The sequence below is a fragment of the Pristiophorus japonicus genome, chromosome 1, assembly GCF_044704955.1.
Source record: "Pristiophorus japonicus isolate sPriJap1 chromosome 1, sPriJap1.hap1, whole genome shotgun sequence".
NCBI lineage: Eukaryota > Metazoa > Chordata > Chondrichthyes > Pristiophoridae > Pristiophorus > Pristiophorus japonicus.
Window position 1 is genome coordinate 406,435,779 of NC_091977.1, and position 16,874 is coordinate 406,452,652.

The 16,874-nt window shown below is 58.7% G+C and overlaps 1 protein-coding gene across 1 annotated transcript in view; it reads left to right on the plus strand.

Annotated features, from left to right (window-relative positions):
• Window positions 1-16,874, plus strand: part of unm_hu7910 (un-named hu7910) — a 397,894-nt gene that overhangs the window by 285,909 nt on the left and 95,111 nt on the right. Inside the window, 1 exon segment of the mRNA XM_070891910.1 lies at window positions 12,482-12,568. Within this exon segment, the coding sequence (XP_070748011.1) occupies window positions 12,482-12,568 (87 nt within the window).

A 16,874-nucleotide genomic window follows, 5' to 3' on the forward strand; every position in this document is an offset into this window, starting at 1 on the left:
CTCTCCTTCCTTCCCCCCCCCCGTCACTCTCCTTCCTTCCCCCCCCCGTCACTCTCCTTCCTTCCCCCCCCCGTCACTCTCCTTCCTTCCCCCCCCGTCACTCTCCTTCCTTCCCCCCCGTCACTCTCCTTCCCCCCCGTCACTCTCCTTCCCCCCCGTCACTCTCCTCCCCCCCCCATCACTCTCCTCCCCCCCCCCGTCACTCTCCTCCCCCCCCCCGTCACTCTCCTCCCCCCCGTCACTTCTCCCCCGTCACTCTCCTCCCCCCCCCGTCACTCTCCTCCCCCCCCCGTCACTCTCCTCCCCCCCCGTCACTCTCCTCCCCCACCGTCACTCTCCTCCCCCCCCCGTCACTCTTCTTCCCCCCCCGTCACTCTCCTTCCCCCCCCGTCACTCTCCTTCCCCCCCCCGTCACTCTTCTTCCCCCCCCGTCACTCTCCTTCCCCCCCCGTCACTCTCCTTCCCCCCCGTCACTCTCCTTCCCCCCCCCCCGTCCGTCCGTCACTCTCCCCCCCCCCCCCCGTCCGTCCGTCACTCTCCTCCCCCCCCCCGTCACTCTCCTCCCCCCCGCCGTCACTCTCCTTCCCCCCCCCCGTCACTCTCCTTCCCCCCCCGTCACTCTCCTTCCCCCCCGTCACTCTCCTTCCCCCCCCGTCATTCTCCTCCCCCCCCCGTCACTCTCCTTCCCCACCCCGTCACTCTCCTTCCCCCCCCCCCTCACTCTCCTTCCAACCCCCCCCCCCCCGTCACTCTCCTTCCAACCCCCCCCCGTCACTCTCCTTCCCCCCCCGTCACTCTCCTTCCCCCCCGTCATTCTCCTCCCCCCCCCGTCACTCTCCTCCCCCCCCGTCACTCTCCTCCCCCCCCCCGTCACTCTCCTCCCCCCCCCGTCACTCACCTTCCCCCCCCCCCCGTCACTCTCCTCCCCCCCCCCCGTCACTCTCCTTCTCCCCCCGTCACTCTCCTCCCCCCCCGTCACTCGCCTTTCCCCCCCCAGTCTCTCTCCTTTCACCCCCCCTAGTCTCTCTCCTCACTCCCCCCGCTACCCAGTCACTCTCCTCTCCCCCCTCCCCCCCCGTCACTCTCCTCTCCCCCCCCCCCCCCCGTCACACTCCTCTTTCCCCCCCCCCCCGTCAATCTCCTTCCCCCCGTCACTCTCCCCTCCCCCCCCCACCCCCCCCGTCACTCTCCTGTTCCCGCCCCCCCGTCAATCTCCTCTCCCTCGCCCCCCCCCGTCACTCTCTTTCCCCTCCCCCCCGTCACTCTCCTCTCCCCCCCCCGTCACTCTCCTCTCCCCCCCCGTCACTCTCCTCTTCCCCCCCCCCCGTCACTCTCCTCTCTCTCTCTCCCCCCCCCCGTCACTCTCCTCTCCCCCCCCGTCACTCTCCTCTTTCCCCCCCCTCGTCAATCTCCTCTCCCCCCCGTCACTCACCTCTCTCCCCCCCCCCTCCCCCCCCGTCACTCTCCTCTCTCCCCCCCCCACCCCCCGTCACTTTCCTCTTCCCCACCCCCCCCCCCCCCCGTCACTCTCCTCTCTTCCCCCCCCCCCCCGTCACTCTCCTCTTCCCCCCCCCCGTCACTCTCCTCTTCCCCCCCCCCCCCCGTCATTCTCCTTCCCCCGCCGTCACTCTCCTTCCCCCCGTCACTCTCCTTCCCCCCCCCCTAACTCTCCTTCCCCCCCCCCTGTCACTCTCCTTCCCCCCGTCACTCTCCTTCCCCCCCCCACGTCACTCTCCTTCCCACCCCCGTCACTCTCCTTCCCCCCCCCCGTCACTCTCCTTCCTCCCCCCCCCCGTCACTCTCCTTCCTTCCCCCCCCGTCACTCTCCTTCCTTCCCCCCCGTCACTCTCCTTCCCCCCCGTCACTCTCCTCCCCCCCCCGTCACTCTCCTCCCCCCCCCGTCACTCTCCTCCCCCCCCCGTCACTCTCCTCCCCCCCCCGTCACTCTCCTCCCCCCCCCGTCACTCTCCTCCCCCCCCCGTCACTCTCCTCCCCCCACCGTCACTCTCCTCCCCCCCCCGTCACTCTTCTTCCCCCCCCGTCACTCTCCTTCCCCCCCCGTCACTCTCCTTCCCCCCCCGTCACTCTCCTTCCCCCCCCGTCACTCTCCTTCCCCCCCCCCGTCCGTCCGTCACTCTCCCCCCCCCCCCCCCCGTCCGTCCGTCACTCTCCTCCCCCCCCCGTCACTCTCCTCCCCCCCCGCCGTCACTCTCCTTCCCCCCCCCCCGTCACTCTCCTTCCCCCCCCGTCACTCTCCTTCCCCCCCCGTCACTCTCCTTCCCCCCCCCCCCGTCACTCTCCTTCCCCCCCCCCCCGTCACTCTCCTTCCAACCCCCCCCCCCGTCACTCTCCTTCCAACCCCCCCCCCCGTCACTCTCCTTCCCCCCCCCGTCACTCTCCTTCCCCCCCCGTCATTCTCCTCCCCCCCCCGTCACTCTCCTCCCCCCCCCCCCGTCACTCTCCTTCCCCCTCCCCCGTCACTCTCCTTCACCCCCCCCGTCACTCTCCTCCCCCCCCCCGTCACTCTTCATCCTCTTCCCCCGCCCCCCGCCGTCACTCTCCTTCCTCCCCCTCTCCCCCCCCCATCACTCTCCTCTCTCCCCCCACCCCCGTCACTCTCCTCTTTCCCCCCCCCCCCCCTCGTCAATCTCCTCTCACCCCCCGGCACTCTCCTCTCTTTCCCTCCCCCCGTCACTCTCCTCTCTCCCCCCCCACCCCCCCCGTCACTCTCCTCTTCCCCACCCCCCCCCCGTCACTCTCCTCTCTTTCCCCCCCCCCCCCCGTCACTCTCCTTCCCCCCTCCGTCACTCTCCTTCCCCCCTCCGTCACTCTCCTTCCCCCCTCCGTCACTCTCCTTCCCCCCTCCGTCACTCTCCTTCCCCCCTCCGTCACTCTCCTTCCCCCCTCCGTCACTCTCCTTCCCCCCTCCGTCACTCTCCTTCCCCCCCCCGTCACTCTCCTCCACCCCCCCGTCACTCTCCTCCACCCCCCCGTCACTCTCCTCCACCCCCCCCGTCACTCTCCTCCACCCCCCCCGTCACTCTCCTCCACCCCCCCCGTCACTCTCCTCCACCCCCCCCGTCACTCTCCTCCACCCCCCCCGTCACTCTCCTCCACCCCCCCCCGTCACTCTCCTCCACCCCCCCCGTCACTCTCCTCCACCCCCCCGTCACTCTCCTTTTTCCCCCCCCCATCACTCTCCTCTTCCCCCCCCCTCCCCCCATCACTCTCCTCTCTCCCCCCCACCCCCCCGTCACTTTCCTCTTCCCCACACCACCCCCCCGTCACTCTCCTCTCTTTCCCCCCCCCCCCGTCACTCTCCTCTTCCCCCCCCCCCCGTCACTCTCCTTCCTTCCCCCCCCCGTCACTCTCCTTCCTTCCCCCCCCGTCACTCTCCTTCCCCCCCCCCCGTCACTCTCCTTCCCCCCCCCCCCGTCACTCTCCTTCCCCCCCCCGTCACTCTCCTTCCCCCCCCTCCCGTCACTCTCCTTCCCCCCCTCCCGTCACTCTCCTTCCCCCCCCTCCCGTCACTCTCCTTCCCCCCCCCCGTCACTCTCCTTCCCCCCCCCGTCACTCTCCTTCCCCCCCCCCGTCACTCTCCTTCCCCCCCCCGTCACTCTCCTTCCCCCCCCCGTCACTCTCCTTCCACCCCCCGTCACTCTCCTTCCCCCCCCCCCCGTCACTCTCCTTCCCCCCCCCCCCGTCACTCTCCTTCCCCCCCCGTCACTCTCCTTCCCCCCCGTCACTCTCCTTCCCCCCCCCGTCACTCTCCTTCCCCCCCCCGTCACTCTCCTTCCCCCCCCCGTCACTCTCCTTCCCCCCCCCGTCACTCTCCTTCCCCCCCCCGTCACTCTCCTTCCCCCCCCGTCACTCTCCTTCCCCCCCCCCCGTCACTCTCCTTCCCCCCCCCCCCGTCACTCTCCTTCCCCCCCCCGTCACTCTCCTTCCCCCCCCCGTCACTCTCCTTCCCCCCCCCGTCACTCTCCTTCCCCCCCCCCGTCACTCTCCTTCCCCATCCCCCGTCACTCTCCTCCCCCCCCCCCCGTCACTCTCCTTCCCCCCGCCCCCCGTCCGTCCGTCACTCTCCCCCCCCCCCCCCAGTCCGTCCGTCACTCTCCTCCCCCCCCCGTCACTCTCCTCCCCCCCCCGTCACTCTCCTCCCCCCCCCGTCACTCTCCTTCTCCCCCCCCCCGTCACTCTCCTTCTCCCCCCCCCGTCACTCTCCTTCTCCCCCCCCCGTCACTCTCCTTCTCCCCCCCCCGTCACTCTCCTTCTCCCCCCCGTCACTCTCCTTCTCCCCCCGTCACTCTCCTTCTCCCCCCCGTCACTCTCCTTCCCCCCCCCCGTCACTCTCCTTCCCCCCCCCGTCACTCTCCTCCCCCCCACCCCCGTCACTCTCCTCCCCCCCACCCCCGTCACTCTCCTCCCCCCCACCCCCGTCACTCTCCTCCCCCCCCCCCCCGTCACTCTCCTCCCCCCCCCCCCGTCACTCTCCTTCCCCCCCGTCACTCTCCTTCCCCCTCCCCCGTCACTCTCCTTCACCCCCCCCGTCACTCTCCTCCCCCCCCGTCACTCTCCTTCCTCTTCCCCCGCCCCCGCCGTCACTCTCCTTCCTCCCCCCCTCCCCCCCCGTCACTATCCTCTCCCCCCCCCCCCGTCACTCTCCTCTCCCCCCCCTCCCCCGTCACTCTCCTCTCCCCCCACCCCCGCCACTCTCCTCTTCCCCCCCCCCCCCCGTCACTCTCCTCTCCCACCCCCCCCCCGTCACTCTCCTTCCTTTCCCCCCCCCGCCCCCGGCACTCTCCTTTCTCCCCCCCCCCCCCCCGTCACTCTCCTTCCTCCCCCCCCCGTCACCCAGTCACTCTCCTCCCTCCCCCCCACCCAGTCACTCTCCTTCCTCCTCCCCCCCCCCCCCCGTCACTCTCCTTCCTCCCCCCCGTCACTCTCCTTCCTCCCATCCCACCCCCGTCACTCTCCTCTCCCCCCTCCCCCCCCCGTCACTCTCCTCTCTCTTCCCCCCCCCCCACGTCACTCTCCTCTTTCCCCCCCCCTCGTCAATCTCCTCTCCCCCCCCCGTCACTCTCCTTCCCCCCCCGTCACTCTCCTTCCCCCCCCGTCACTCTCCTTCCCCCCCCCGTCACTCTCCTTCCCCCCCCCGTCACTCTCCTTCCCCCCCCCGTCACTCTCCTTCCCCCCCCCCGTCACTCTCCTTCCCCCCCCGTCACTCTCCTCCCCCCCCCCCCCGTCACTCTCCTTCCCCCCCCCCGTCACTCTCCTTCCCCCCCCGTCACTCTCTTCCCCCCCCCGTCACTCTCCTCTCTTCCCCCCCACGTCACTCTCCTCTCTTCCCCCCCCCGTCACTCTCCTCTCTTCCCCCCCCCGTCACTCTCCTCTCTTCCCCCCCCGTCACTCTCCTCTTCCCCCCCCCCCGTCACTCTCCTCTTCCCCCCCCCCCCCGTCACTCTCCTTCCCCCCCCCTTCACTCTCCTCCCCCCCCCCCCCGTCACTCTCCTCTCCCCCCCCCCCCCCGTCACTCTCCTCTCCCACCCACCCCCGTCACTCTCCTTCCCCCCCCCCGTCACTCTCCTCTTTCCCCCACCCCCCCCTCGTCAATCTCCTCTCACCCCCCGGCACTCTCCTTCCCCCCCCCCCCGTCACTCTCCTTCCCCCCCCCCCGTCACTCTCCTTCCCCCCTCCCGTCACTCTCCTTCCCCCCTCCCGTCACTCTCCTTCCCCCCCCCCCCCCCGTCACTCTCCTTCCCCCCCCGTCACTCTCCTTCCCCCCCCCCCGTCACTCTCCTTCCCCCCCCCGTCACTCTCCTTCCCCCCCCCCGTCACTCTCCTTCCCCCCCCCCGTCACTCTCCTTCCCCCCCCCCCGTCACTCTCCTTCCCCCCCCCCGTCACTCTCCTTCCCCCCCCCCCGTCACTCTCCTTCCCCCCCCCCGTCACTCTCCTTCCCCCCCCCCCCCGGCACTCTCCTTCCCCCCCCCCCCCCGGCACTCTCCTCTCCCCCCCCCCCCCCGTCAATCTCCTTCCCCCCCCCGTCACTCTCCTCTTCCCCCCCCCGTCACTCTCCCCTCCCCCCCCACCCCCCCCGTCTCTCTCCTCTTCCCGCCCCCCCGTCAATCTCCTCTCCCTCGCCTCCCCCCCGTCACTCTCCTCTTTCCCCTCCCCCCGTCACTCTCCTCTCCCCCCCCCGTCACGCTCCTCTTCCCCCCCCCCCCGTCACTCTCCTCTCTCTTCCCCCCCCATCACTCTCCTCTTTCCCCCCCACGTCACTCTCCTCTTTCCCCCCCCCCCGTCACTCTCCTTCCGCACCCCCGTCACTCTCCTTCCGCACCCCCGTCACTCTCCTTCCCCCCCCACCCCGTCACTCTCCTTCCCCGCCCCCCGTCACTCTCCTTCCGCACCCCCGTCACTCTCCTTCCCCCCCCCGTCACTCTCCTTCCCCCTCCCCGTCACTCTCCTTCACCCCCCCCCGTCACTCTCCTCCCCCCCACGTCACTCTCCTTCCTCTTCCCCCGCCCCCCGCCGTCACTCTCCTTCCTCCCCCCCTCCCCCCCCCCCGTCACTCTCCTCTCCCCCCCCCCCGTCACTCTCCTCTCCCCCCCTCCCCCGTCACTCTCCTCTTCCCCCCCCCCCGTCACTCTCCTCTCCCCCCCCCCCGTCACTCTCCTCTTCCCCCCCCCCGTCACTCTCCTCTTCCCCCCCCCCGTCACTCTCCTCTTCCCCCCCCCCCGTCACTCTCCTCTTCCCCCCCCCCCCCGTCACTCTCCTCTTCCCCCCCCCCCGTCACTCTCCTCTTCCCCCCCCCCCGTCACTCTCCTCTTCCCCCCCCCCCGTCACTCTCCTCTTTCCCCCCCCCCCGTCACTCTCCTCTCCCCCCTCCCCCCCCGTCACTCTCCTCTCCCCCCACCCCGTCACTCTCCTCTCCCCCCCCCCCCCCCCGTCACTCTCCTCTTCCCCCCCCCCCCATCAATCTCCTTTCCCCCCCCGCCCATCACTCTCCTCTTCACCCCCCCCCGTCACTCTCCTCTCCCTCGCCCCCCCCGTCACTCTCCTCTTTCCCCTCCCCCCCATCACTCTCCTCTCCCCCCCCGCCCATCACTCTCCTTTTTCCCCCCCCTTCACTCTCCTCTCCACACCCCCCCCCCCCGTCACGCTCCTCCTTCCCCCCCCCAGCAACCCAGTCACTCTCCTTCCTCCTCCCCCCGCCCCCGTCACTCACCTTCCTCCCCCCTCCCCCCCGTCACTCTCCTTCCTCCCCCCCGTCACTCTCCTTCCTCCCCTCCTCCCCCCCCCCCGTCACTCTCCTCTCACCCCCCCTCCGTCACTCTCCTCTCTTCCCCCCCTCCGTCACTCTCCTCTCTTCCCCCCCTCCCATCACTCTCCTCTTTCCCCCCCCACCCCACGTCACTCTCCTCTCCCCCCCCCGTCACTCTTTCCCCCCCCCCCGTCACACTCCTCCCCACCCCCCCCCGTCACACTCCTCTTCCACCCCCCCGCCCCCCCCACGTCTCACTCCTCTTCCACCCCCCCGCCCCCCCCACGTCTCACTCCTCTTCCACCCCCCCCCCCCCGTCACACTCCACTTCCCCCCCGCCCCCGTCACTCTCCTCCCGCCCCCGTCACTCTCCTCCCGCCCCCGTCACTCTCCTCCCGCCCCCGTCACTCTCCTCCCGCCCCCGTCACTCTCCTCCCGCCCCCGTCGCTCTCCTCCCGCCCCCGTCGCTCTCCTCCCGCCCCCGTCGCTCTCCTCCAGCCCCCCGTCGCTCTCCTCCCGCCCCCAGTCGCTCTCCTCCCGCCCCCAGTCGCTCTCCTCCCGCCCCCAGTCGCTCTCCTCCCGCCCCCAGTCGCTCTCCTCCCGCCCCCAGTCGCTCTCCTCCCGCCCCCAGTCGCTCTCCTCCCGCCCCCAGTCGCTCTCCTCCCGCCCCCAGTCGCTCTCCTCCCGCCCCCAGTCGCTCTCCTCCCGCCCCCAGTCGCTCTCCTCCCGCCCCCAGTCGCTCTCCTCCCGCCCCCAGTCGCTCTCCTCCCGCCCCCAGTCGCTCTCCTCCCGCCCCCAGTCGCTCTCCTCCCGCCCCCAGTCGCTCTCCTCCCGCCCCCAGTCGCTCTCCTCCCGCCCCCAGTCGCTCTCCTCCCGCCCCCAGTCGCTCTCCTCCCGCCCCCAGTCGCTCTCCTCCCGCCCCCAGTCGCTCTCCTCCCGCCCCCAGTCGCTCTCCTCCCGCCCCCAGTCGCTCTCCTCCCGCCCCCAGTCGCTCTCCTCCCGCCCCCAGTCGCTCTCCTCCCGCCCCCAGTCGCTCTCCTCCCGCCCCCAGTCGCTCTCCTCCCGCCCCCAGTCGCTCTCCTCCCGGCCCCAGTCGCTCTCCTCCCGGCCCCAGTCGCTCTCCTCCCGGCCCCAGTCGCTCTCCTCCCGGCCCCAGTCGCTCTCCTCCCGGCCCCAGTCGCTCTCCTCCCGGCCCCAGTCGCTCTCCTCCCGCCCCCAGTCGCTCTCCTCCCGCCCCCAGTCGCTCTCCTCCCGCCCCCAGTCACTCTGCCTCCCCCCCCCTCCCCCACAGTCTCTCTCCTTTCCTCCCCCCCCAGTCACTCTGCCTCTCCCCCCCCCCTCCAGTCACTCTGCCTTCCCCCCCCCCTCCCCCACAGTCTCTCTCCTTTCCTCCCCCGCCCCCCAGTTCTCTGATGCCACCTTCTCCTTATAAAATCTTAATGGCCTTTCCCCTCCCATCTTTATGGTCTTCTCCAGCCTAACAATCACCCCCCAAACTCTCCATTTCTCTGACTCTAGCCTCTTGTGATTTCGCCTGTTCCCTTTGCTGCACCATTGGTGGCTGTGCTGTCAGCCATCTGGGCCCTAGGCCCCAAGATCTGGAATTCCCTCCCTAAACCCCTCTGCCTCTTCAAATCCTATTTAAAATCTGATTTAAAAACCACCTATATGAATAAGCTTTTGATCCCTCCTAATATCACCCTTTGGTTTCTTTCCTGCCCCCCACCCCAGTTCTCTGATACCACCTTCTCCTCATAAAATCTCTCCTAGTATCTCTTCTTTGGCTCGGCATCCATCTGTTTAATTATGCATCTGTAAATCGCCTTGGGATGCAATATATAAGTACAAATTGTTTAAGGCATTGGAGAAGGATGATGGGATCAACCATGTGTAAGGCTGCAGAGCGGTTGAGGAGGGACAACGCACCACGATCTTAGTCACAGAGAATTTTTTCATGACTCTGTTTGGGGCTGTTTCAGTGGTGCAGCAGGGGCAGAAACCTATTTGTAGAGATTCAAAAAAAGAGTTGCGGATGAGAGGGAAGACCACAATATATTTGTGGACTTTGGAAGGAAAACGAAGTTGGAGATATGGGGCATGGTTTGCAAGGTCGAGGTTATTTTTTTTTTTAAAAAGAGGGAGGTGATGACAACTGTTTTGAAAGGGAGGGAACAGTGCCTGAGGAGAGCAAACTATTTACAATGTCAGCTAACATGGGAAACCACAAAGTCAGCAGTTTAGTCTGAATGGGGTCAAAGGAGAAAGAGGTGGGTCCTGTGGACAATTTAAGTCCAGCGAGCGCACGAATGGAGATGTCAGAGAAAAGAGAGAGACAGGTTGAGGGATAGGGTGGGTGGGAGGGAGGGAGGGTGAAGCTTCAGAGGCAGCAGTTTAAAAAAAAAAAAAAGTCCCTGAGTTCCTTGCGCATTTTGATGAGGTTGGAAGGGACTGGGGAGAGGGTCTAAGGAAATGGATGGTTGGTGGTGGGTTAAAGAGAAGCCTGTGATTATCCTTATACTCCAGGATGACCCTGGAGTGGTGGGTCGTTTTGGAAGAGAGGGATGCGGCCTGGTGGAGCTTTGGGTAGTCGAGCCAGATCTGTTGATAGATGTTTAAGCAATTTGTGCCAGTGTTGGAGATGTATATTCGGAGGAATGTCTGGTAAATTTGTGTTCTTCGGTCTGGAAAGGTGATGTTGAAGAGGTGATCTTATAGAAGTATACAAGATAACTAATGATGTGGAAAAAGTTAATTCAGAATATTACTTTAAAATATCTCATGAAAGTAGGACAAAGACACCTAGGTTAATATCAGTTTTTTTAAAAATCAAATTGGGCCTAATATCAGGAAATTCTTCAGCGATCAACAATATGGAATTAATTCACAATCATTTATGAAACAATTGGATGCTGCAGTGGCAACTATAAGATGCTTCTAGATAGGGCTTTAAACTAAAGAGTTGGGGGGAGGGTTCAGGTGAGAGGAAATGTTTAATATTCAAAGAGAAAGGAGAAGGTAATAGTGCAGGGTAGCAATAGGCGTAATGATAACCAGAGTGTGACAGGAAGGGACAGAGCATATCAACATAAGAATGCATCAGAAAGTGGGGTCAAAGTAGGGAAAAATGGTAAAGACAAAATTAAAAGCTCTTTATCTGAACGCACGCAGCATTCGTAACAAGATAGATGAGTTGACGGCACAAGTAGAAATAAATGGGTATGATCTGATAGCCATTAGAGATGTGGATGCAAGGTGACCAAGGCTGGGAACTGAATATTCAGGGGAATTTGATATTTCGGAAGGATAGGCAGAAAGGAAAAGGGGGTGGGGTAGCTCTGCTAATAAAGGATTAGATCAGTGCAGTAGTAAGAAATGATATTGGCTCAGAAGATCAAGATGTAGAATTAGTTTGGGTGGAGATAAGAAATAATAAGATAAAGAAGTCACTGGTCGGAGTGGTCTACAGGCCCCCAAACAGTAGCTAGACTGTAGGACAGAGCATAAATCAAGGAATAATGGAGACTTGTAAGAAAGGTATTGAAATAATCATGGCCGATTTTAATCTTCATATTGATTAGACAAATCAAATTGGCCACGGTAGCCTTGAGGATAAGTTAATAGAGTGTATTCGGGATGGTTTCTTAGAACAATACTTTGTGGAACCAACCAGGGAGTAGGCTATCTTAGATTTGGTACTGTGTAATGAGACTGGATTAATTAATGATTAATTAATGATCTCATAATAAAGGATCCTCTAGGAAAGAGTGATCATAGCATGGTAGAATTTCAAATTCGGTTTGAGAGTGAGAAAGTTGGGTGTCAAACCAGTGTCCTGAACCTAAATAAAGGCAATTACAAAGGTATGAAGGCAGAGTTGGCTAAAGTGGACTGGGAAAATAGATTAAAGGGCAAGACGGTAGATAATCAGCGGCATACATTTAAGGAGATATTTCATAAAGCTCAGCAAAAATAACTTCCAGTGAGAAGGAAAGATTCGAAGGGTGGATAAGGAGGAACCAATGGATGTGGTGTATTTGGATTTCCAGAAAGCATTCGATAAGATGCCACACAAAAGGTTACTGCACAAGATAAGAGCTCATGGGGCTGGGGGTAATATATTAGCATAGCTAGAGGATTGGCTAACTGACACAAAACAGAGAGTCGGGATAAATGGGTCGTTTTCAGTTTGGCAAACTAACTGGTGGGGTGCCACAGGGATCAGTGCTGGGGCCTCAACTGTTCATAATTTATATTAATGACTTGGCTGAAGGGACTGAGTATAATGTAGCCAAATTTGCTGATGATACAAAGATAGGTGGGAAAGCAATTTGTGAGGACATAAAAAGAATCTGCAAAGGGATATAAATAGGCTAAGTGGGCAAAAATAAAAAAGCAAATTATTATTTAAATGGAGAGAGATTACAAAATGCTGCAGTACAGAGGGACGTGGGGGTCCTTGTACATGAGACACAAAAAGTTAGCATGCAGGTACAGCATCAGGAAGGCAAGGGGGATGGAGTATAAAAATAGGTAAGTCCTGCTACAACTGTACAGGGCATTGGCAAGACCACACCTGGAGTACTGCATACAGTTTTGGCCTCTTTATTTAAGGAGGGATATACTTGCATCGGGGACATTTCAGAGAAGGTTCACTAGGTTGATTTCTGAGATGATGGGATTGTCATATTAAGAAAGGTTGAGCCTATACTCATTGGAGTTTAGAAGAATGAGAGGTGACCTTATTGAAACATACAAGCTTATTAGGAGGCTTGACAGGGTAGATGCAGAGAGGATGTTTCCCCTCGTGGGGGAATCTAGAACTAGAGGGCACAGTTTCGGAATAAGGGGTCGTCCATTTAAAACGTAGTTGAGGAGGAATTCCTTCTCTGTGGGTCGTGAATCTGTGGAATTCTCTACTCCAGAGAGCTGTGGAGGCTGAGTCATTGAATATATTTAAGGTAGAGGTAGACAGATTTTTGAATGATAAGGGAGTGAAGGGTTATGGGGAGTGGGCAGGGAAATGGAGTTGAGACCAAGATCAGAGCAGTTGTGATCTTATTGAATGGCGGAGCAGGCTTGAGGGGCCAAATGGCCTAATCCTGCTCCTATTTCTTATGTTCTTATGTATGAAATATCAGTTGTAGGGTTTTTATTTGCAGGATTTACAAACGTTTCCAAAACATTACCATAAAACCTTTTCTCCCTTCACCCTTTAGGGCAAATCTGAAGAAGCACTCAAGGCCTTTAATGAACTTTTGAGAACCTATCCTCAGAGTCCTCGAGCTAAATATGGAAAAGCTCAGGTAAGTACACTTTATGCTGCAAGCATAGAGATTCAATTAATTTTTTGACTTCAATTTTAATGTTGAAAAATAGATAAGAAGTGTGATCTTGTTATTTTTAAACCCATGCCGTAGAACAGATTTTTTTTCTAGTTTTTCTCCCCTCCTCTTAAGTAGCTGTCTATGGGGTATGCTCCACTGATGCATCTCCCAAATAGGTTGTTCCTCATGCGAGCCTAGACGATGAGTGCTGGCAGCAAGTAGACGGTGGGGGGGCATCATAGTCATGTCCAATTCTGTCTTTAACCAATGTCTACATGTACAGTTTCCAGCATAAAGATCAGGAGAAGGAACTATGCCTCTTCATAACGACAGTATATTAAAAGTTGATTAGGTATATTGGGCTCAATTTTCCCCAAGCCCGTTTTCTGGCGTATTGCCAGAGTTACGCCCGTTTTTTTAGGCCAGAAATGTGCCAGAAATATTTTGCCAAAGTTTCCCCAATGTATAATTCGAATTTGGCGCAGCGCAGCGTGTCCAGTCGCCTCAGGCTGGAGTCTGATGTCTGTGCAAAAATCTCAAAGCCACGCCTTCTGCGCATGCGCGGGCGAAAAAAAAGTAAGTTTTTGATGTCGTTCCAATGGACGCGCATGCTCAGTACAGCTCGGATTTGGCAGTTGGTCATTTTTAAAGAACCAGTTGTATGTGTGAGAAGGAGTGCTGTGTGAGAACATTGGGAAAATCACAGCTGGAGCAATACAAGATACAACGCGGAGCGAGGACCAAGAATTTCTTACAGGAAGAAGTGGAGGCACGAGTTACTGTGATTAAGAACAGATGGCAGGAGCTGGACACCAGCAGAGGCCACATAAAAGTTCCACCCAAAGAAACGCTGGAACCAAGTTGCAAAAGATTTCTGTGCAATGGTGACCACCATGTGATCTGGAGGCCAGTGTAAAAAGAAGTGGCAAGACCTTGGTCAAATAGTTAGTGTAAGTAATATTTTCATTTATTCAATGGAATTTACAATTGTAAATGTGACCAGCTGTATATGTCCCACCCAGCAGAAAGACACCCTCTCTAAAAAGTTGCATTTTCATCTTTGCAGAGGAAGGTGGCACACAACAAAAGGGAAAGAACTCGAGCAGACGGAAGCCCGGAAAATCTGCACCCACTGACACCCTTGGAAGAGAGGGTCGCTGCTTTAATGGGTCCTGCTTGTAAAAAAGCAATCAGTACTGCACAAATTGAGCCCACACTCAAGTGAGAGGGTAAGTCCTGCAAATTCATCATGGTCCTTCAAATCAGCCTCCTGCCTGGCCTGCGATGTGTGAGCCTAATCATGCCGCCCACCCTGCCCCTTCCTCTGTTGCTAACCATTTGACTGTTCTGTTATATCTTGCAGAATTTGAGGCCAACCCTGACGATGCAGAAGAAGATTCAGATGAAGACGAGCCTGAAGAGGAGAACATCTTCCAATCCAACCCTTCAAAACAAGAACATGGGGGTGAGGGGGAGGGGATGGAGCTGGATGAAGCTCTCATTGTTGTACTGACTTTGGAGGAGGTGCCGGTCATGGAGGTGACGGACCCTTCCGTGACTAGTGGTTTGAATGTTGGTGGGACATTCCATGGTTTCACACCATCCCAGGCTGCGGGCCCCAGTGTTGGGGTGCGAGCCACACCTGTGGGAAGTAGGGGAAGGAAAGCTCGACTGTGCTCTCCTGAGGTGCAGGATCTAACAGATGTGGTTCAGATGATGTCATTGAGTGCGGAGAGCATTGACCTTACCCGATCACTCCTGGACGCCATCAGTGGGGTGAGTGATGAGGTAGCGGGACTGTCGGGAGAAGTAACAGCAATGACATGGGAAATAGGAACAATATCCGGGACCATCAGTGAGGGAATAGTGGCCATGAGGGAGGGAATGTCAGAGGTAGTGCAAACCACGTCACTGACCACAAGGGAGGGAATGTTGCAGGTAGTTCAGACAGTTTTGCTCAACATGAGGGAGGGAATGTTGCAGGTCATTGAGACACTGTCAGGGCGCATGAGGGACGGCACATTGGAGTTAGCTGCTGCAATAAGGGAACATGCCCAGACCCCGCACCCATTGACAGAATCAATTGTTACTTCCACTCCAATCCCCACACCAGCCTCTGAAGAGCCCAAAGCCAGGCCCTCCAACTTGCCGCCGAATGCCGACGCCCCCCACCCTCAAGAGATGCACAGTACCCGAGATGTTAGAAAGAATAAGTTTGATATCAAGCCCAGAAACACTGCGCCACCACCTGTGGGCAGGGGTGGTGGAATGTCCAAGACCAAGCGCAGCGGGCGGTCTGAGAATAAGGGGTATGAGAGATGGGTGCAGATTTTCTTTGCTGCTGCTATTGTTACTGTTGTAACTGTTCTCAAATTAAAACATTTTTAAGTTATGTAAATTTACAAGTTTATAAGTGCTCTTAAAGAGTGATATTAACGTATAGTTTGATACAAGAATAATTTTATTGAAGTTAAGTACATTGTAAACTTTTCAATTAAATATATTTTACTTTAAAAATGAATCATGTTCCATTAACACAACACAACATTACGGAACAGCTCCAAACAGTAAACATGTCCATGTGGAATAGTTGTCGCTGAGCCCTCGGGCATCAGGAAAGCGTTCACGGATGAGCTGCTGGCGCAAGACTCGAGCAATCGTTAAAAGGGCACAATGGCCCGCCCTCCTCTGTTGTAGTGCTCCGGCCTCAGACACTTGCATGGCTTCCTCATCATTGTCCTCCTCCTCCTGCTCATCACCTGCATCTTCCACATCATTGTCATCAGCCACTCTCACCACAGGTGGGTCTTCCACTACCAGGTGCTGCTGCCTCATGATGGCTAAGTTATGCAGCATGCAACACACAACAGTGAACTGACCGACAATCTACAGCAAGTAGTCTCCAGAATGGTCCAGGCATCGGAAACTCTATTTCAATATGCCAATGGTCCTCTCAATGATGCTGTGCATCGCAATGTGTGACATGTTGTATTGATGGTCAGCTTCCGTACAGGTTACGTGTAGGGGCGTCATGAGCCACGTGGTGAGGCTATACCCTTTGTCTCCCAGTAGCCAGCTCGACCCTTCTGGCTACTGCTGCTGAAACATGGCAGATATAATGCTGTTGCGTAGGATGAATGCATCATGGGTGCTGCCAGGATATCTTGCATCGACTGACCTGATATGATGCATGTCGTCACACACGAGCTGCACATTAATGGAGTGGAAGCCTTTTCTGTTCCTGTATATCTCAGAATCCTTCAAAGGTGCTCGCAAGGCTATGTGGGTACAATCAATGCAGCCGTGTACCTTTGGGAAGCCAGCAATCCTGGAGAAGCCCACAGCCCTGTTATAGATTGCTTGGGTGGTCATGGGGAACTTTATGAAGTCATTCCTACGTGCGTTCACCTGTGACCTGGCGAATGGAGACATATGTTGTATGTTGAGAGATGGTGCGCACACCCCAGTTGTAGTTTGAAATGATCCGGAGGCATAGAATGAAAGTGCAGCTGTAACCTTCACTTCGACTGACAAAGCAGTCCTCCTGATGCTTCTAGGTTGCAGGTCTGCTTTGACCAACTCACAGATCTCACTTACAACTTCTTTGTGGAAATGCAGCCTTCTGACACAGTCTGCATCACTCAGGTGGAGGTACGAACACCTGTCTCGATATATCCGAGGTGGGTAAGGCCTCCTGTCCAGCATCCTATGGGTTCTGATGTTCCTGATACGATGAAGTTGAATCAATTCTCTCCTATGGCGCACCATGATGCAGAAGGCTCGCACAAGGTCTGGCATTGTTAGTATTGCCCCCGTACTTAAATTTAACCTTTGAAAGAAGTTCAAAACGGCAGGAAAGTAGGCAGCACAGGTTTGCAATTGTATCTCTCCAGGTCTGTATGGATGGACCACACCCAAAGGTCTTGTGACTTCTCCTCTCCCCTCCCCCCCCCACCAATACTAATTGGAGCCTTGTGACTTCTCTCCCTCCCCGGGCTCCAAGCCCTTCCGATCAGCACCTCGCTCTCTCTCTTCTCCCCACCCACCCCACGGCTTGTTTTGTAGCCGAGCCCCAAGCCCCTGTGTCCGGGCGTGGGGCCGTTTGTACTGGCCAAACCTACGACCCTCCAGCCCTGCTTCAAGACGTTTGGTTTTGGCGCGCGAGTGAGTTTAAAAAATGAGAACTTCTGAAATCCAACAAATTTACACTTCTACGTTGACAGGTTTAAAAAAAAAAGTTGAACTTTATTATTGATTTTTGCAGTGTTCTTGACACCCTCCAAAA